Genomic DNA, 21,929 nt, shown 5'->3' with positions numbered 1-21,929 from the left:
TGGGCTTGAACTCACGAGATCAAGACCTGAGCTGAGATGGAGTCTGAACCACCCAGGTCCTACAGCACTCCTGTGTTTTTATCCCAGTTTGCCTTTGCACATTTAACAGATCTTGAACTCAGCTGGAATTTGTTATAACATAGGGATTCATTTTTTTAAAAAGATTTTCTTTTTAAGTAATTTCTACACCCAAAGTGGGGTTCAAATGCACAACCCCAAGATCAAAAGTCGCATGCTCTACCGACTGAACCAGCTAGGCGCCTTTGGGAACTTTTTATTTTTCTTAGTGGTTACTCAGCTAGTCCAGCACTATTTATATAGTGCCAGCCTTTTGTAAAGACCAACATTCTGTTTCCTGATTTCTTATTTGTACTGGAAACTGCCCTGTACACTTTCTCAGATTCCCTTATAATTCTTTTTCTTAGGAAGCTGCCTGTCGGGGGGACTGGGTGGCTCAGTCGGTTGAGCATCCAACTTCAGCTCAGGTCATGATCTCGTCATGGCCCATGAGTTCGAGCCCCACATCAGGCTCTGGGCTGACAGCTTGGAGCCTGGAGCCTGCTTCAGATTCTGTCTCCCTCTCTTTCTGTCCCTCCCCTGCTCATGCTCTATCTCTCAAAAATAAAATAAAACATTAAAAAATATTTTAAAAAAAAGAGAAAAAAAAAGGAGCTGCCTGTCTTCTGAACTGTACTGCTGTCATCACTGATGGTACCCTGAGCTGGCTTGAATTTAAGGTGAAGTTGTGGACCTGGTTGGTCCTCATGCTGAGCCCTAACTATGCCAAGTTGCTCCTCTATTTCCAGGCATGGAATGACACATGGTGGGGATGTGGGATCTGGTTTATTGAGCAAGTGCTGAAGGCAGGATGCACAATCCGGAAACAGGTGGGGGTCATCTGGAGTGCACCTTGACCAGCGGGAAGAGGGAGTAAAGAAGGGAAGAGGGAAATAAATTGCCAGCCTGGTTTTTCCTTTCATGGACTTCTCTGAGGTATGATTTATCTGGACTTGGCAGAAGCCTCACCTCCCAAGGTAATGCATCATATACCACATTGCTTCACAGCTTTCTCACCTGATTTTTGGGCTACCTGGGCTTGTACAGTCCCTGAATAAAGTGTCAGCATCTTAACCTTGCCTCAGATTCCCTTCTCACTGGTCTACTACCCCTGCATCAGTAACAGACTAATTTAATTCTATGAGAAATGATGGTAACAGAGAACTGAGAATCTCTTCATTATTCCTTTTATTCAAAATTATTTGGTTTTGGTCCTTTCATTAAACCTGTCATATGAATTTTAAAACTAATTTGTCAAGGCCTATTAAAATTTTGTTGAGATTTTGACTCAAATTGCACTGAATTTATATATTTGGAGTAGGCATCTTTAGAATACGAAGTTTTTACACTGATATAGTACTGACAATTATTTCAGATCTCCTTTATTCTTCAGTCAAGTTTTTTATTTTTTTATTTTTATTTTTGAGAGAGAGACAGAGTGTGAGTGGGGGAGGGGCAGAGAGCAAGAGCAAAACACAGAATCAGAAGCAGGCTCCAGGCTCTGAGCTGAGGGCACAGAGCCTGATGCGGGGCTTGAACTCACAAGCTGTTGAGATCATGACCTGAGTGCAAGTCGGACACTTAACTAACTGAGCCACCCAGGCACCCCTGGTCAAGTGTCTTTTAATTGTCTAATAATGTCTACTTGTTATTGCAGCTGTCATACATAATCCAAGATAATCTATATTTGATACTGTACTGGGATTTAAAAAATATCTCTTATGCCAGATTTTTACATAATACTCTTATAACTTAGAATACTTAAAACTTTATTTAAAAAATTTTTTTTAAATTTAGTTTTGAGAGAGAGGGGGAGAACACAAGTGGAAAAGGGCAGGGAGAGGGAGACAGAGGATCTGAAGAGGGCCCTGCACTGACAGCAGAGAGCCTAATGTGGGGCTCAAACTCAACAATTTGAGGTCATGACCTGAGCTTAAGTCAATCGCCCAACTGACTGTGCCACTTAAAATTTTATAGATTCTCTTGGATTTTTCATATACACTCCAGAATGACAATTTTTTTTTCCCTTATAAATCTTGTAATTACTAATGTCTTAGTCTGTTTGGCATGCTACAATAAAAATGCCATAGACTGAGTAGCTTAGAAACAACAGAATTTTACTTCTCACAGTTCTGGAAGCCTAAGAGTACGATTTCCTAAAACTTAGTAAGATCACACTCCTTTGACTTATAAATATCATCATTTCTTAAGTTAGAGGAAATTCTCTTGTCATGACATGGAATCTGCTCTATTTGAATTTCCTATTTCAGAAGTTAAAAGGCAATGGGAGATTAAGGAGTACACTTGTGAGAAGCACGAGGTGATGTATGGAATTGGTGAATCATTATATCGTACACCTGAAATATAACACTGTGTTAGACTGGAATTTAAAATTAAAAAGAAATTTTAATTACCTGAATTATTTTTAATTATGTTTGTTTTTTTGTTGTTGTCACTTGCATTCCTTGTGATTACCTTAACTTTCTGGAGGTAGATTTTTTTCCTGCTACATCTATTCTGCTTCTTTTGTATTAATACTGATTTTGCCCTCGATGTTTCCTAAATATTCATCTCCTCCTATGCTATCGTTTTTCAAGCTTCTTTTATTTAGTCCACATCACTGTCAGCTGTTTTATAATTTGAGCACATCTGGGTAATTTCTTCCTGTTCCTCGGGATAAGGTTTGCTTTTATTTTTACTTTGGGTCTTTTGCACAGTATTTCCCAAGCTATGTTCCATTCTTGCTTGCTGTAATTTGCTTGCCACGCTGTTCTCACTTTGTGGTTGTCTAAAAAAATTATTTAAATAATCTTGACGCCCAACGTGGGGCTCGAACTCATGACTGTGAGATCGAGTTGCACGCTCTTCCAGCTGAGCCAGCCAGGTGCCCCTGAACCACAGGTTTAATGTTGAGGTAGTTAATTTCAATTCTAGAATTGTTTGCTGACAGCTCACAGCCTGAAGCCTGCTTTGGATTCTGTCTCCCTCTCTCTCTGCCCCTCCCCTGCTCATGGGGTGTGTGTGTGTGTGTGTGTGTGTGTGTGTGTGTCAAAAATAAATAAAACATTGAAAAAAATATGCTTCTTTGGGGCTCCTGGGTGGCTCAGTTGGTTAAGCATCCAACTTTGGCTCAGGTCATGTTCTGAACCCATGGTTTGTGGGTTCGAGCCCCATGTCGGGCTCTGTGCTGACAGCTTAGAGCCTGGAGCCTGCTTCAGATTCTGTGTCTCCCTCTCTGTGCCCCCCTCCCCTCTCTCAAAAATAAACATAAAAAAAATTTTTAAAAATGCTTCTTTTCCATTCATAAGATTGGCAAAAAAGACATTCACTTACTGTTAGCAAGCCTATTCTCATACCCTACTGGTAGGAATGAACATTTATACATCTTCTTTGGAAAACAATGGACAGTAGCTAACAAAATGTAATGTGATTTAAGGCAAAGACTGCTTAACCTCAATAACTAGTCTCCCCTTCCTTCTCCATAATTAAACTAATTATAGTCAAGGTAGCCATGCTCCCAGCTCAAAGACTCTACTTCTCAGCTGCCTTAGTTCAGGCTCCTACAACAAATACCACAGACTAGATGGCTTCAACAACACAAACTGCTTCCTCACAATTCTGAAGGTTGGAAAGCCCAACACCAAGGTGCCAGCAGATTCAATTCCTGGTGAGGACCTTCATCCTGTTTTGCAGAGGCATGCCTTCTTGCTGTATTCTCACATGGTGGTGAGAGAGTGAGTGAGTGAGTGAGTGAGAGAGTGAGAGAGTGAGAGAGTGAGAGAGTGAGAGAGAGAGAGAGAGAGAGAGAGAGTGAGTGAGAGTGAGAGAGAGAGAGAGAGGGAGGGAGGGAGGGAGGGAGGGAGGGAGGGAGAGAAGGAGGGAAGTCATCTCTCCAGAGTCTCTTCTAAATAAGGGCTCTAATCCCATTCATGGGAGCTTTACCTTCATGACCTAACTACCTCTCAAAGGCCCCCTCTCCAAAAACCATCACATTGGTAATTAGGCTTCATTTATAAATTTTGGGGGGGACACAAATAGTCCATAGCACCAGCCTCTATGTAGCTACAGATAGCAACGAGACTAAGTTCCGGTCAGTGAGATGTAAGAAGTATTATGTGATAACCAGAAAATTTCCTTAAAGAAATGAAGGCATGTCCTTCATCACTCTCCATCCTGTTTCCTGGAATGCTTTATGGGATGGCTGGAACTTCAAAAACCACCTCAGACCACAAGGACAAGAGCTGCTCCCTGGTAACAGCAGAAGAGAGTGCTGGAAGATGTGGCAAGGCTGAAAAAATACCCACAAAGATATAGTCACTTCCTAATCACCAAAACCTGTGAATATTATCCACGCATGAAAAAGATGTGATTGTGGATTCTGACAGGAGGAGCTTATCCTAGATTATCGCAACAGGCATAATGAGGCAGAGGGAGTTTTGGACGGACAGACAAGTGCACACACACCCTCATGTGAAAATAGAGGCAGAATGAAGTGATGCAGCCAAGGAATGTCACCAGCCACCAGAAGCTGTTAAGAGGCAAGGGACAGATTGTCTTAGAGCTTCCAGAGGGTGTGTGGCCCTGCTGACACCTTGATTTTGAACCTCTGGCTTCCAGAGCTGTGAGATAATGTATTTCTACTGTTTTAAGCCACCCAGTTTGTAATATTTTGTTACAGCAGCCACAGAAAAATAATACGGCAAGTGTCTGTGGTTTCCTAGTAACTTTGTAGGGCTACCATATCACCTCCAGATATGCATATATATAAGAAAAATATAAACTGCTACTTTGGTTAAACGCTTTTTTTGGGTTTTTTGTTACACATATGAAACCTAATGCTAATATTGATACAAAGGGCATTTGATATATAAACGAAAAAGGTAAGTCCTAAAACTACTTCATGATCACCTATTAAAATAAGGAAAACGGTCTAGGAACTCCACTCCAAGAAGCTGTTTGGCCAATTTTTAAGTGTTAGGTTCTCCAAATAGCTGGTTTAGATCACAAGGGCAAAATACTTATAGCAAAGTCAGCCAAGTCCTGTCAAACCACTAACGCATCAGGGAAGCAGGGGCATAGAGAAGGAAATTCCTCAATAGAAGAACTGAGTTTACAAAAGCCAAATCCCAAAGTCAACAGGATCCTATAAAACAGCTGAACATTGAGAAACAATCAGCAGAAGACCTTCAAAAGCAACATAACCTCCTGCAATGTAACTATCAACTGGAAAAAAAAAAAAAAAAAAAAAGGTCAATGGCAACAGGCTTAAAATGAGAAAATCATTGTCATTTACTTAGCAAGCAAAAACTTGCTTTTCAAGTAAACAGGAGCAAGTAACCAAGATTTTGCAGAGTTAAAGAAAATCCTCAAGTCATATAACAGTAATTTAACAAGCTAATCACAAGTACAAATCTACTAAAGGAAACATTACCAAAAACAGGAAAAGTTATTTAACATTTGTAACTGCATAGGACAACAGTTGTTAAGATGATAATCCAATCACTTTGATGTATACCACACACAGCAATCACCTGACACATCAAAATACTCCTGAAGAGTAATGTTCATGTATACATGTAACACACATTTGTGAAGTGTGTGTTGTAGGCCAGGCACCAGAGATAAAAAGAGGAACAGGTAAACCCTCTAGCATCAACAGGCTGGTTTAGATGGGCTCCACCAAACAAAATAAAAATTTCTCATACAAAAAGATAAAAGGAGAAGCCTGGGAAAATATTTATAGCACACAAGATAACAGAAACATACGGACATCTATCATCTAAAGATATCTGGAGAACAAACTATGTCTTAAAAAAATCACTAACTGGTAGTCAACATTAAGAGGTCATAGTTTTGAGAAACCCTAAGAAACTATACAACAGTGTCTGGGAAGATGAGTCTCTGAATTAGCCATCTTTGTTTGAACTGTTAAATGGAAGAGGGCTTGTAACTTTTTTTATAGTAATGGACTTAAAATGTAGTTTAAAGTTATACTTTTCTGTATTTTATCAAAAAGTTATTTTTAAGTCTAGGTAAAGAGATTTTGGTAATATTGAAGGCTTTCATGCTTTTAAGACTTGTGTGGTGTCTGGGTGGTTCAGTTGGATGAGTGTCCGACTCTTGATTTCAGCTCAGGTCATGATCCCAGGGTCATGGTATCGAGCCCTGTATTGGGCTCCTTCCTGAATGCCTGCTTAAGATTTTCTCTCTTCCCCCTCTACCCCTCTCCCCTTCTCGCACACACTCAAATTAAACAAAAACAAAAATGTTCCAAGACGTGTAATATTGAGACTATGTTGAAGAAGCTAATATTGAGACTATGTTGAAGAAACTTTATCTTTTGCTATTTCAGCGTTAATTGCTAATAAAGTATCAATCATACAACCCACATAAAGAAAAGCTCTTTTTGGAACTTAAATTTTAAGAGTATAAAGGGGTCAGGAAACTAAAAAGTTTAACAAAATCTCTATGTTAATGCTTCTGTTGTTGACCCACATGTAAGATGAAAGAGAGAGATCATGTAAGGGTAAGCAGGTTCACATTTCTACAAAGACATGTATCCCATTCACTTCAACTTGTTTTCAGTGACTATTAGTGTCCTATTAACTAATCATAAGGACTGATGTTAGAATATGTAAAACAAATTGCAATGCAAGTTTGCATACACATTGTAGGAATCACAAAGTCTATCTCCAGATTCATCTATGCCAATTGGATGTACTTAGCCCAGACTTTTAATTTGAAGTGACTCTAAGCAGTAGGGACAATAGCAAGTTCTATTCCAAAAGAGCCATTCTCTCCAGTGTTCTAAAACATTTCTCACGTATGATTTTGACTGTGGCTCCATTCTTTGTTAATTTCTACAAAATTTCCAAGCTAAGTTCTCCAGCTTTCCTTTTTCTTTTTTTTTAAAGTTTATTTACTTTTGATAGAGAGAGACAGAGACAGAGAGAATCCCAAGTAAGGCTCCTCACTGTCATCTCAGAGCCTGACACAGGGCCCAATCCCATGAACCATGAGAACATGACCTGAGCTGAAATCAAGAATCAGATGCTTAACCGACTGAGACACTCAGGCGCCCCTCTCCAGGTTTCCTTTTGATTCTAGGCTACCAAATATTGTTTCTGCTTACATTAGCCTGGTAGGCCTTCCCAAGAGTTATGAACAATGTAGCCCATGTTTTTTCTTCTCTTTGCCTATAGTTAGTTAGAGATTATATGTATAGAAATCTTTCAGGAAACAGGGACTCCCATTCTGGTTCAAATCTGTGTAACCTTATATACTTTTCGTGATCTTGGGGTTGTGAGTTCGATTCCCTAATGTGGAAATAGCTATCCTTTTGCAAACTGATATTCTTTAGGGGTTGATTTTTAGCTGTGTGGTAAGTACATTATTTTATAATCATTAAAATACTGAAATTATCCCTTTTGGCGGTGGGGGCGGGGGGAGAATACAAACTGGGTTTATTTTTGTCACATTAAACAAGAAGCCTGGAGGTAGGCATCCTGGACTGGTGCAGCTTCTCAAGGGTCACCAGGACAGCAGACTCTTTCCACCTACCTTGTGATCTTGTGAACACAATTGTCAACTCAGGGTCACAAACTGGTGGTGCAACTCTAGTCACTGTATCTGGTGCCCTATTTCAGCAAGAAGGCAAAGGGACAAAAGACTAAAGATAAAGAGTACATGCTAGCCTAGTCTATCTATCTTAGAAAACTTTCTCGAAGTCCCACTCAGCCACCCTGCTACAGCTCACTGGCTGAGACATGTTTCCTGCTGCCCCAATCCATCACTGGCATGCAAACAGAATGAGGGTAGAGTCACTAAAAGGTGTAATTCCAATTACAACTGAAGGAAATTTTAAATTATCAATCATCTCCTACATGGGTCTGACAAACAGCTCAAAAATGTCTAAAATCACAAATGAAAGAAACTTTAACCAAGTTTACTTCACAAGACAGCTTCCCAATTATGTTCAGGAAAAGAAAAATCAAACTGAACAGCACAAATCATTAGAATGTTCATTCGGAGCTGGTGTCTTCTATTTATTACTATTATTTATTTAAAAAATAAAAAAAACAACACTCGGCTGATGGTTCCAACTCTGAAAAGAAATTCTGCTTGATATACAACCCTTATCACTTACTGTCTTACTTTAAATATAGAAATAAAAAGCACCAAAATACAAGTATTATCTAAGTCAATTGTTCTTTTAAGGATATACGGTTATCTTAACCCAGCACAGGTTTCACAAAACTACCTGGTGAGTTAAGATATGATATAGAATGTATCTATGTTTCACAATAATACAGCAATACTCCCTCTACACTACATAGTAGTGAAGAAAGTACTTCTCAGGCCAGTGTGATATCCATCCCGCCTCTCAGTTTTAATCTCCATTGTATAGATCCCCTGATGTTTTAAACACTCTTGATTTTTAACTCCCACCCTTTCTTCAGGATTCCTGGCTCACCAAGTGATATTATTGTAAGATCACTTTGACTTGCCTACAGGGAAATCATGTGCTGGACTGGCAGAAGTATACAGTTCGCCTGATATTTAAAATTCTCCATGTAAAAACCTTTGTGTGCCAGGGCCCCCCCAAACCATCCCCAGGTCTCCTGGTGGTTCACAGGTTCGCAAAGAAGACCAACAGAACTCAATTATATAGTCACACTTATGGCTAGGTTTTATTACAACATAAGGATACGAAGTGAACTCAGCGAAGGGAAAAGGCACATGGGGGCAAAGTCCTGAGTAAATCAGGTGCAAGCTTCCAAGAGTCCTCTCCCAGGGGAGTCTCAGAGTACACTGAATGCCTGCAGCAATGAGCTGTGACAAGAAGTGTGAAATGCTGTCTACCAGAGAAGCTCATTAGACTCCGTGCTCAAGATCTGTAATTGGGAGTTGGTCACACAGGGACCCTCTTGCCAAGCATATACCAAAGTGAGGAAAGCATGTGCTCAGCATAAATCATACTGTTTGCATACAAAGTTTAGGCACAGGTGAGCCATTCGTAATGGGATGGTGGGAACCCTTCCCAAATTCAAGTTCCCAGACTCCATACAAGGGCAACCCTGAAATGAGCCCTTTCTACAGATAGTAGTCTCAGGACTGCTATGTCAACTCTTTTTATACACCTGTGATTGTATATGTAATTCTCACGAATGATTTTTTTAAGTTTATTTATTTTGAAAGAGCGAGCACGCGCAAGCAGGGGAAGGGCAGAGAGAGACAGACAGACAGACAGACAGAATCTCCAGCAGGCTCCACACTGCCTGAGCGCAGAGCCCAATGCAGGGCTTGAAGCCACGAACCCGTGAGATCATGACCTGAGCCAAAACAGAGTCGGATGCTTAACCAAATGAGCCACCCAGGCGCCGCCCCCCCCCCCCCATGAGTGATTTTTAATATGATTTAACACCCAAACTTTAATTATCTCTAGGACACGGATAAGACCAAGTTTAAACCTGTAAAGTGAAGGACTGTGGGGATGGTAAATGCCACTTGGCAGGAAGCTGTTACTGCTGCATGGAATGCTGTATACCCATCCATTTAAACTGGTTTCCTTTCTCACCCATTTAAGACATGTTCTTTCTTGTTGCTATGAACCAAATCTATCTTAGGAAGAGAACTGAGAAAACAAAAATTTGGGAATGATGTTTATATAAAATAGGAGGAAAAAATATTTTCCCTCCTACCCATGTTTTAGGAACGCATAGTATGTAAATGTACTAAAATCTCCCCTGCCCAACAGGTGAAATTCTATTTCTGTTTTTGTGCTGGTGCCCATCACCAGACCCATATTAATGAAAAGCTACTGTATTTGGTTTTGGCAGAGTCAGTATGCAAATTTTCTTTCCCCTCTATTTACACGTAAATAATTTGCTCTAAAACATAGGTAAATTCATCTTAAGGCTACAGAACAGACTGATCTATGAAAGAGATGAGATTAAATGAAGTTAAAAATCCTACAGACCTAAGTTAATATAAGCAGGGTGCCTGTCCTCCTATAGTTCCAAGATTCTTCCATAAATGACATCTGACCTATTTTTTATTCAAACATATAGTACTATATTAGTACATACAGTACTATATTAGTTTCAGGGGTACAATAGAATGATTCAACAATTCTACACATCTCTCAGTGTTCAAGGTACTCCTAGTCCCCTTTATCTATTTCACCCATGCCCTTACCCCATCCATCCCTCTGGTAATCATCACTTTTTTTTTAAAAAAAAAATCTTTTTTTATGGTTTATTTTTGAGAGACAGAGCACAAGTGGGGGAAGAGGAGACAGAAAGGGGGACACAGAATCCGAACCGGGCTCCAGGCTCTGAGCTGTCAGCACAGAGCCCGATGTGGGGCTCGAACCCACAAACTGTGAGATCGTGACCTTAAGCTGAAGTCGGACACTTTCCTGAGTCACCCAGGCGCCCATTTGTTATTTGTATTTAAGAGTCTGTTTTTGTCTCTTTTGGTTGTTGTTTCTTAAATTCCACATACAAGTGAAATCATATGGTATTTGTTTTTCTCTGTCTTATTTCACTTAGCATTATACCCTCTAGGTCCAGTCATATTGTTGCAAATGACAAGATTTCATTCTTTTTTATGGCTGGGTAATACTGCATTGCATTTATACCATACATCTTCTTTATCCATTCATCTATTGACGGATACTTCAGCTGCTTCCATGTTTTGGCTATTATAAATGATGCTGCAATAAATATAGGAGCGCATATATCTTTTTGAATTAGTGTTTCTGTTTCCGTTGGATAAATATTCAATAGTGGAATTACTGGATCATATGATCATTCTATTTTTAATATTTTGAGGAAACTTCATACTGTTTTCCATAGTGGTTGCATCAATTTACCTTCTCACCAAGAGTGCACAAGCGTTCCTTTTTCTCCACATCCTCACCAACACTTGCTATTTCTTGTGTTTTTGACTTTAGCCATACAGTTACAAGCTTCTTCCATAAATGATAAATGACAGCTGACTTTTTTTTAAATACAAGGAAATGAACTTTTCCTTTCAGCTCAGCAACAGTCAATCTGTCTGTTTGCCAAGCAATTTCAAGCCTGGAAACACATATAAAAATAAGTCATATACTCTGTTGAAATAAAAAGAATGAGGTATGTGTATGCGTATAGGTCATGATATATTGTTCAGTAAAAAAAGTTTTACGATGTTATATCTATGATCCCATTTTAATAATAACATTATACCAAAAACACTCCCCTCCCCAACAGATGTTTTTTGCCTCTCAAGAACAAGGTCTGGAAAACTATGTTTGTCTCTGAGGTAGGAAGGCAGTGGTCGGGGAAGGTGGGTGCAACAGTGAAGAGCATTTGTGTTCTTTTCCCTACATTTCTGTGTTAAAATTTTTAAAAAGTCCTTTTTAAATCTGAAAAATAAAATTTTAAACTTCAAAAAAAAATCCAGATGGCAAGAACTTAATTATAAAAACAACCAGAGAGCTATATCCATATGATAGAAATTTATTCAGCCAATAAAAGGAATGAAGTACTGATATGTGCTACAACATGGAAGAATCTTGAAAATTTTATGCTAACTGAAAAAAGCCAGACACAAAAGACTACATATTGCATGATTTCATTTATATAAAATATCTAGAATAGAGACATTTTATAGAGACAACCTATAGAGAAAGTAAATTAGTGGCTGCCAAGGGATGGGGGAAGGGTGAAATGGGGAGTAACTGCTAATGGGCACAGAGTTTCTTTTTTGGGGTGACGAAAATGTATGAAATACTGCTGTAGCCCAATGGGGTTAGAAAAAATTATTTAGTGGATATGAATCCTACCCCAATAATTTCTCTTTAATACAGGCAATTCTCACTTTGTATTAGTTCCTATATGCATGAATTTCAGTCACCATGGTTTAGTTAAATTAGGCCCACAATAACAAGGTTCAAATTTAAGTTACCACAGTATATTTACTGTAATTAAAAATTCTGCTGCTAGGGCACCTGGGTGGCTTAGTCGGTTAAGCAGCCAACTCTTGATTTCAGGGTCGTGAGTTCAAGCCTCATGCTGGGCTCTGTACTGGGTGTGAAGCCTACTTAAAAAAAAATTTTTTTTTTTTTTGCAGGGTGCCTGGGTGGCTCAGTCAGTTAAGCGTCCAAGTTGATTTCGGTCATGATGTCATGATATGTGAGTTCAAGCCCTGTTTTGGGCTCTTTGCTGACAGTGAGGAGCCTGCTTGGGACTTTCTCTCTCTCTGACCCTCCCCTGCTCATGTGCTCTCTCCCTCTCTCTCAAAATAAATAAACTTTATTATTATTTTTTGCTGCTGGTATACAAGTTACTATATAAGCAAGAGGTGCAGCATCACGATCAATAACAATCACATCACTTCTTTCAAATCTTTTAGGGATGGGTCATAGCACATTTGTTCTTAGGTTTACACCCAGAGAGCAAAATGTACAGCTATGTTGCCTCCTTATCTTCTAGCAATAAACTCATGTGACATTTTACAAAAATGGATACTCAAAAAGAGGGATTTGGTCAACAATGATGAAACTGCAGCAAAGAAATGAAAAGTGGTAAAATTCAAAATGAAATTCAAATAAAAAATATATCAAAGAAATGGCTATGAGATATGGATACTGCTGCTGCTGGAGAGGCTCTAAATATGCAGCTAGAAAATAAATAGTGACATAAATAAATAAGGAAATTTATTGACATATATGAAGAAAGTGGTTGTGATGAGGAGAATGAATATATCCCAGAGGAAGTGATGCTGGCAAAAATCTCAGTAAAGAAGCTCTCAGAGACATCTTGCAACATGGAAAACACAAAGGAAAAAATGTTGGTAGCTGATCCAAACTTAAGGTAGAGGCGCCTGGGTGGCTCAACTGGTTAAGCATCTGACTCTTGATGTGAGCTCATGTCATGATCTCAGTCTGTGAGTTTGAGCCCCACGTCAGGCTCTGTGCTGACAGTGTGGAGGCTGCTTTAGATTCTCTCTCCCCCTCTCTCTGCCCTTCCCCCACTCACTCGATCTCTCAAAAATAAACATTTAAAAAAAATGCAGGGACACCTGGGTGGTTCAGTCAGTTAAACATCCCACTTTGGCTCAGGTCATGATCTCATGGTTTGTGGGTTCGAGCCCCACATAGGGCTCTCTGCTGTCTGGAGCCTGCTTTGGATCCTCTGAGCCTCACCCCCTTCTCCCAAAATAAATAAATTAAAAAAAAATACATATTTTTTTTAAATGCAGATTTTTGGACATGCCAAAACATAATCAGTTTCTGGGATGGAATTAAGGAATCTGAATTTTTTTCTTTTCCGAGTGTTTCTTATGTACAAAGTTTAAGGAGAAGCTGAACCATCTGACTACACAAAAATGCTAAAATGTCCGGTAAAAATTACAAGAATTGAGAAAGAATATTTTAAACATTAAATGGTCAACATTCTGCATTTTCAGAGTTTACAGAATCAAGAAAAGAAAATGTTATGAAATTACAACAAAGAACGTACCAACTCAATTTGTAGGAAAATACCTCAAATCCTACACACTCTAAGATTCTGATAAATCTACCCATGTTTTCTTCATGTATTTTGGCATTATTTTCCCCCTAATTATTTATTACAAGTTCTTGTCACCTAAAATTTGTTACGAAGTAAAAATCTGTATATGTTAAGAACCTTCCCCAAAGAGAGGTCTGGCATCTGCTCTTGCCTACTGGGAGGTGACTGTTAAGCCCCAGAATGTCCTGCTTCATGAGTGTCTCTGCCTGGGGGCTGTGACCACTGGATGGTCTAACAAGGTGATTCACGATGAGGGCTTTGGGTGACCCGGTGCCAGTTCTGCCTCTGGAGACAAGACATCAGGCCCTCCTGAACTCTGCCCTGTGTGTCTCTTCCCTTGGCTGATTTTAATCTGTATTCTTTCCCTGCAATCACGAGTACATTCTGCGAGGCCTTCCTGTGAATTACTGAACCTGAGAGAGCGGCTGTGGAACCCACAGGACGTGTCACTGGTGTCAAAAACGAGGGTAGTCTTGGGAATGTGCCCTCTAACTCCTGCAACACACTTTCAGATCACAAAAGTAAATCATCTAATGAATAATTTGCTAGGCTTTCTCTGACTAGTCTGTTCAAAGAGCCTCCTAAGCTCAAGCCCATCACTCTCTTCTATCCTCTGCTTTTCTTCCTACCAAGAATCACCGTCTGGCATTCTATTAAATCTGTTTATCATCAGTCTCCTCTTCTGTTCACAGCTGAATCTCCAGCACTTTGAACAGTGTCTGGCACACAGGAGTGCAACTAAAATTTGCTGAATCTATGGTGTAAAAAATACAATGCCAGCATTTATTCGACCATTCTTTTCTTTTCTTTCTCATTTCTCGAAGAAGCGTCTCTATTGCTACTAAAGCAAAGGCAAGACTGCAGAGCCAACTCTGCTCCTTATCTAGGTCGTGTGGGAAATCTTTCAAAAGTAGAAGACACTTTGTAAGTATTTTCCTCTCTAGAAATGAAATGAGAAAAATTAAAGAATAGGCTACATATTACTTTGGCACATTAAAAAAATTACATGCTAAAAGGTCACTTCAAAAAATATTTCATGTAAGATGGAAGAGGTGAGGGTACGATCTCACCTTCCCATCCTATTCCCCAAATAAAATGACCGCCTTTGTATAAAATATTATTTAACAGATCTTCAATGGAACTTTGCATGCTTTCATTGTGCTATATCACAATGCCATTGTAGTGCAAGTCACTTATCTTAGACTGTACCTCAAGATTATCATTTAACTCTTGCTCAAAAAAGGGCAGTTTGCAAGGCATAATCAACTGTCCCAGACTACAAGAGACAGCAAACCAAGTCTGGGCTTGAGCTCCCCACCATTCCCCAGAAAAGAAACCAAATCAGTAATGAACTGACCTCATTCCCTAGATTAATATGATTCTTAAAGAAATTTAGACTTGAAAAGATACAAGAAGCATAGACAAGATTTAATCATTAGTAAAGGAATAGTCTGGAAGAAAATATTTCTTTATGTAAGTTATTTTAAAGAACCAAGATTAGGATCACATTTAACTATGTTTACATGAAGAAGAATCAGTATAAGCATATCACTTCAAAACAAAATTCCTATTTAAAGTAGACTCAAATTCTTACACGCAATAGATTACATCTATGATTTTAATGCCATTCTTAGAAAAACTAAGTTCAGAAAACAGATACAGTTTAAAACACAGCAATTGTTTTGGCATTAATTTTATCTTCAACTTCTGGTATTTGGTTTCCTTTTACCAAAGAAGGACTTCATTCAACAAGTCCCTCATAGTATTTATCCAGAAGAAAAGACCGTGAAGAAAAAATTCCTACAGCCTCTTCACATTAGAATAAAAGGCACCTACTACAAAGAAAACTATTCCATGTGAAAAAAATATGTAATGTAGACATCTTCATTTTATCTACCTACAGAGATGATTTTACACATCATATAGAGTTGGGAAATGAACTGATTTTAAAAAGTCTGCTTTCTAATCATTAGCATTTCGTGCTAGTCTAGTTTGGTTTAGTTTCTTTACCTGCCTGCTATGAGAGGCTGGCTTAGATAAGCATGGAAAATGACGACTGGTTCGGTCAGCAAAATTGGGTTTTAACCTCATAGTCCACTGTAATGAGGTCATTCTGTGTTACAGTTAGAAGGGAAGGAGCTACTTTCTACATCACTGCATTTTAGACTCTATCAAATGGACCACCCGAGCTTAAGAGAAGTTAAAATGAAGCACCAGTTAGGCTTTCTGATTACTAAGACCACTATTTTTTAGCTACAACCTATCAAAGAAAAATGTAATCCAAGAGATTTTTCTTGCTCACAAAAATCATTCATTTTTATGAGACTCTAATCTTCATTAAGATGGTTTTAAGCATTCAGGAATTTAAGCACACTATTTCACATTAATGAGGTAAGTAATATCCTAATATTTCTGTTTATTTCAAGGCTGACGCCACAACCCAGAAACATATCCATTAGTTTAACATAAGATTTACATATTTACAATCCTACACAAACCTCAAAAATTAAAAAAAAAAAAAAAAAAAAAAAAAAAGCTTATTTATTTTGAGAGAGGGAGGGGCAGAGAGGGAGAGAGAGAATTTCAAGGAGGCTCCCTGCTGTCAGTACAGAGCCTGTGCTCTGTGGGGCTCAATTTCACAAATGGTGAGATCATGACCTGAGCCAAAACCAAGAGTCCGAAATTTAACCGACTGAGCCACCCAGGTGCCCCAAGCCTCAAAATTTTTCTAAGTAGGCACTTTGTAATCATCAGAATAAAGATCTGCTAGCACACAGCTAAATCTCCTTACCTACTTACAGTATCATTGCCCGGGTTCTTCAGTATAAAATAAAGTTTACTGTGTAAAAGAGCCTAAAAAGTTCCTCTTCCTGAGATGCTACCAAGAGTTAAATATAGTTCTAGTCACACAATGTCCTGAACAGCGCCAGACTGGCTCTCCAGGCATACTATCTTTTAAAATTACTGTACACACTGCTGTTGCAGAAATGAATCACAGAAACTGATTCTCTATGCACATTAGTCAAATTTGCAATTAGCTTCAAAAGCTGGACTGTTAATTTAAGAGCTAGTCCTCTCAGAAGATGTACCTTACTATTTTATGCAAATAATTTTCTTTCTATACAAAATGAACCTGGAAGGCCAGACCACATTTTTTGTAGTTCTTCCCCATTTGGCACTGGATGGCCTTACTTTTGGATGGATGGATCTTACTTTTGCCATTCTCTCAAAATAGGGCTTTTACCAGTCCCACTTTGGTTTCAATTTCAGCTGACTCCTTCAGTGTTTAAGCAACCTGAATTAGAACAGGAATTTAATTTTGAGGGAAAAAAATCACCACTATATAAAGCAATGTCCTATAGAGTATTTTCATTAGACTCCAAAAGATTCCTATTAAAAAACAAAAAACAAAAAACCACGTAGTCACAAAGAATTGAACCAAAAGATGGTCTGTATAACTAGGTTTAACATTTTATTTTTCTTTTATATTCCTTCTTTATGCCTGCCATTCTTGACCTGGACAGGTAGAGGAAGTACTAAGTAGACCAGGCAAGGAGTTTAAAGTCACTTCACAAAATTGTTACTAATTCTAGTACTTTGTGCTTCAGATAACAGAGACTACATGAAATACAGAAACTATATTTTTCAGGGTTATACAACCACTACACATAAAACCTCACATCAACACAGTCACATCAACACAGCTATTTAATTTGCATCTTTTCCCAAAAGAAAATGAGATGACAGATTTAAAACGCGGTAAAACGGGGGCACCTGGGTGGCTCAGTCAGTTAAGCTTCTGACTTCGACTTAGGTCACCATCTATCTCACAGTTAGTGAGTTCAAGCCCTGGTTGGGAGCCTGCTTCGGATTCTCTGTCTCCCTCTCTGCGTGCTCTCTCAAAAATAAACAAACATTAAAAAAATAAATAAAAAATAAAACAAGATAAAATGGCTATTTTTACTTGGCTTTTTCTAAGATTCACTCACTGAGGGCTTCTTGCTTGTCAGTACTTTATCTGTAGTATCTTTAAAAATTTTTTTAAATGTTTATTATTTATTTTTGAGAGAGAGAGAGAGAGAGAGAGAGAGAGAACACACACAAGCAGGGGAGGGTCAAAGAGAGAGAGAGAGAATGAATCTGAAGCAGGCTTCAGGCTCTGAGCTGTCAGCACAGAGCCCAACGCAGGGCTAAAACCCACAAACCGTGAGATCATGACCTGAGCTGAAGTCGGACGCTCAACCAACTGAGCCACCCAAGGCGCCCCTATCCGGGTAGTATCTTAATGTTACTCTTGTCTTACAAAAAAGGAGTTAGAGGTGCAATGAGACTGGGTTTAAACTCAGATATGCTGACTACCAGAGTTCATTGTAAGTAAATACCACACCTGTCAGGAAAAAGAATGTTAGGGGTTGAGATATAAAGTGGAAACCAAAGACTAAGGTTAGAAGACAGAATACATATGCCACCAAGAAATACCACAGTGGCCATGAGAGGGTTGTAAAACTAAGCATTGCTCAAAAGGGTGGTGAGAAAGAAATACTATATTACACTTCTCCATTCCATTGGCAATTCCACCTAAGGGATAGAGGCCACAGATAAAAGGCTGGGTTATTTTCACTTAAAAATTCATGTTTAGTGGATATGAGCTTTTTTTTTTTTTTTTTTTTAAGTAGTGGGGTAGCTAGGTGGCTCAGTCAGTTAAACATCTGACTTTTAATTTCGGGTCAGATCACGATCTCATGGTTCATGGGATTGAGCCCCACACTGGGCTCGTGACGACAGCAGGGAGCCTGCTCGGGTTTCTCTGTCTCCCTCTCTCCCTGCCCTCCCCCTCTTGCCCATGTGCTCACTATCTCTCAAAATAAAAAAAAAATTAAAAAGAGTGAGGAACTTATAAGCTTAAATATACCTATAAGGTCCTAGAGATCTGTAGTCCAATTTATTTAAGTGCTGAGGTACAAATAATCTCTCTTAACAAATACAGAAAACTTCCTCAGATGATCAAGACTGAAGCGTGATTGAGGGGGTGATTGAGGGGTGCCTGGCTGGCTCAGGGGGAGCCTGTGGCTCTTGATCTCGGGGTGGTGAGTTGGAGCCCCACGTTGCATGTAGAAATTACTTAAATGAATAAAATAAAATAAAGTGACTTAAGTGTGCTTGAGAAGTGGTACAATACTCTTCTCTATAAACGTATCTTAAAATTATTTTAGTCAAAGGGAAAAACTGATTCAACACCAACTCTGTTCACAACTTCAAGTCTGTATCTAATACAGCAGGGTTAACCGACTCAACTAATTTCAAAACTAGGTATTTCAAAATTGAATGTTGACACTAGGCCTTGAGAGAGCAATTTAAAATGGAAATTTTAAGACTCGTGAAATTATAGATTATCAAATAAGAAAACAATGTCGACTTGAAGCTATAAGTAATGTTTGTTTCAGAAAGAAAAAAAAAAAACACCACTGGGTTGGCAGTTCTATTTACAGAAATTCTCCGGTGTTAAGAGTTATAATTATTTAATACCCAACAGTCCTTGGCAACCTTACTTGTTAAAAACACTGTTCTAGATTATTAGCTATTACTCCTCCATCTGTAAGTTGCATAATTTAAGAGTGCCCTATGATTTCCTTCTTCAATGCATTTCTGAGGCGTCCTGATTTCCAAACAAAATGATCAAACAACTCTTACAGGTTATGCCTTAAAAATACAAACCCCACAGCAGTAAGAATAAATAACTTTGTTACTCTTTCCTATAGGACTTTTTCTACACAAAAACGTGTGAAAATTTAGTCTCGATTATAAAAAATGAATTAAAAAATTCCAGACTTTAAAATGGAGAGTGCGAAATGATCCCAGTGGTTAAGAAAACAATGGATACAGAATTCTGAAAGTTGCCCAAGATCACTCAATCAAGAACAACTGTCAGCAGTTAACCCCCTGCATATTTTATTATTCTTTGGGATAGGGGGAAAACAAAACAAAAAACAAACCCACTTTAGATAGAATAGAAACGGAAATAACTTTTTGAAAAGGGTTATTGTGCACCAAAACACGTTCCCATTTATCCTTTCAAGTAATCACCGTTGCCAAACTTAAGACATGCTGTCTTGTTTTTTGACAATAAACATTTTGCTTCCAAGGCCACTCAGTGCGAAGACCAGTCACCATCTGTTTCAACCACAGTCAACCTCTATTTAAAACATCAGCCCGCCATTACAGCCATCCCTCCACAAACAAACGCGTGACACATCCCAGGTTAGTGATTTTTTTGAAGGCCCTGATTCACCTGAGAAAATTCCTACGTCTACTAAAAAGTTCATTAATAGTAATAACATCCAGGTTAACTTTCGGTGCATTTTCAAATGAGACTGCATTAATTTGCCTGCATTCTAAAGCGCCGAGATCGCCAGTCCCCACGTGAAACGTTAGGGTCAGTAATCCCCAGAAGAGCGGCGGTGACCCCAATAAAATCTAGGGCGTGGATTCCTGATGCCACGTTTCCCCGCCCATCTCCACCGGACTCCTTAGGCCAGCGAAGTGAGCTTCCGGACGGGGCCCTAGGGTGGGCCCAGAGGAGAGGTGGAGCCCGGGGAGGCCCCCTGAAGCCAGGTCATGGAATGGCCCGTCCCGCCGCCCGGGTGGACGTCCCAGCCGGGAGACGCAGCCCGACGGGGACCCGGACCGGCTACGCGGGGCACAGGGCGGACAGGCCCGGGAGGGGAGGGGCCGCCCCCACCCAGCCAAACGCTCCCACATTTCTTTTTTCTCTCTTACCTTTTCGCACAGCGTCCGCACTTGGTTCTCGTTAAGCTGTTTACACTCGTTCAGCTGCTCGACCCACTGGTCGAGCTCCTTGGTGAACGCCTTGTCGTCCATGGCGGCCCGATCCCCCTTCCCTGCCGCCTCCCTCCCCCCTCCCCGCCCCTACCCACCCCTACCCCGGGCGCCGCTCCCCTCTCTCGCTGCCGACGCCGCCGCCAGCTCCCAGCGGGAGAGGAGGGAGCCGGGGAGGGTGGCTGCGGGCCCCTCGCCCCGCCCAAGGCCAGCGGGCGGCTCCTGGCGCAGGGCCTCGAGACCCTCGCCCGCCCGGCTGCGCGCCCCTGGAGTCGGTGAAGGGCGACGGAAGTTTAGGGGGGAGTGAGGCGCGGGTCTTCGGCGCAACACCCTACAGAGGCTAACCGTCCGCCGCCTCACGCCCGCCCGCCCGCTTCTCCCGGCTCTTTCGCCCCCTCTCTCGCTCTTTCTCTCCCCTCCCTCTGGGTTTCCGTCATCGCCTGGGCATTTCCGCCGGGAACAGGCGAGCTGGCGGCGCCGGCGGGGCTAGGGACGCGGAGGGTTGCAGCGCCCCCTTGTGGCTTGGAGGACAAATGGCCCGTGGGGGTCAAGGGTGGCTCCTCTTTTACCTTTCTTACTCACTTGGGGTCCGGACCAATCTCTTCCGGTTCTCCCTTCACATCCTTTTCTCTGGGAATTTAGACCCACCTTAGTCTCCGGCAGGGCTGTTTCAGCACTCTGGAGAGGAATTGGGAAACCTGTGCCTTTCTTCAGCTGCATTGTCTCCCCAGAGTCTAGCACTCTCCCATAGCAAGTATTCAATATTTATTGGGTGTATAAATGAATTCTTTCTAGTCTTATCTCTGCAACTAAATAGCTGTGGACCCTAATATCTTGAAGCCTCCCTTTCATGAATTTTCTGTATGACAACAATCTGTGTCCCTTCCAGCTCCAGCATTCTTTACTGCATTTACTGCAGTGTTTCCTGAGTTCTAATGATTTGTACATTCAACAAATATTTATTGAACAACTGTTAACTGCTAGATCCCTCGTACAGCAGGTGCTAAACAGCCATACTGACTATATAGAAGGCACATACTACTGCCAACTCAACCCAAGTGAAAGAAGAAGGCAAATTTCCTATCTTGGCTTTGCCAACTTCATAGGTGTGTTCTTGCATCCAGTTTCCCTCAGCCTCAGATTCCTCATCTGTTAAAAGGGCTCAGTAAGGTCTACCTTTTCAGGTTGTGAAGAAACATTTACAAGTGCCTATCCAATAGTACAGTAAGGGGGTTAACATGTTAGTTGTCTTTTCCCTCCTGGGCAACAGTTACAGAAAGCTTTTGGAAGGTGGCATTTGGGGGCACCTGGGTGGTTCAGTCGGTTAAGCGTCTGACTCGTGATCTCGGCTCAGGTCATGATCTCACAGATTGGTGAATTCGAGCCCTATGTTGGGCTCTGCGCTGACAGCATGGGGCCTGCTCAGGATTCTCTCTCTCCCTACCTGTCCTCCCCTACTCATGCTCTCTCTCTCCT

General features: G+C 40.4%; 1 protein-coding gene across 1 annotated transcript in view; it reads right to left on the bottom strand.

Annotated features, from left to right (window-relative positions):
* PPP2CB (protein phosphatase 2 catalytic subunit beta) overlaps positions 1 to 20,895 on the bottom strand; it is a 34,385-nt gene extending 13,490 nt beyond the window's left edge. The window contains exon 1 of the mRNA XM_060653167.3: positions 20,394 to 20,895. Within this exon, the coding sequence (XP_060509150.1) occupies positions 20,394 to 20,495 (102 nt within the window). The 5' untranslated portion in view covers positions 20,496 to 20,895. The remainder of the gene's footprint in view (positions 1 to 20,393) is intronic.
* Positions 20,896 to 21,929: the final 1,034 nt, after the last annotated feature.

The sequence above is a fragment of the Panthera onca genome, chromosome B1 (genome assembly GCF_046562875.1).
Source record: "Panthera onca isolate mPanOnc1 chromosome B1, mPanOnc1 haplotype 2, whole genome shotgun sequence".
Taxonomy (NCBI): Eukaryota; Metazoa; Chordata; class Mammalia; order Carnivora; family Felidae; genus Panthera; species Panthera onca.
The sequence above is the reverse complement of the archived record's forward strand: the minus strand, read 5'-3'. Positions and strand labels throughout refer to the sequence as shown.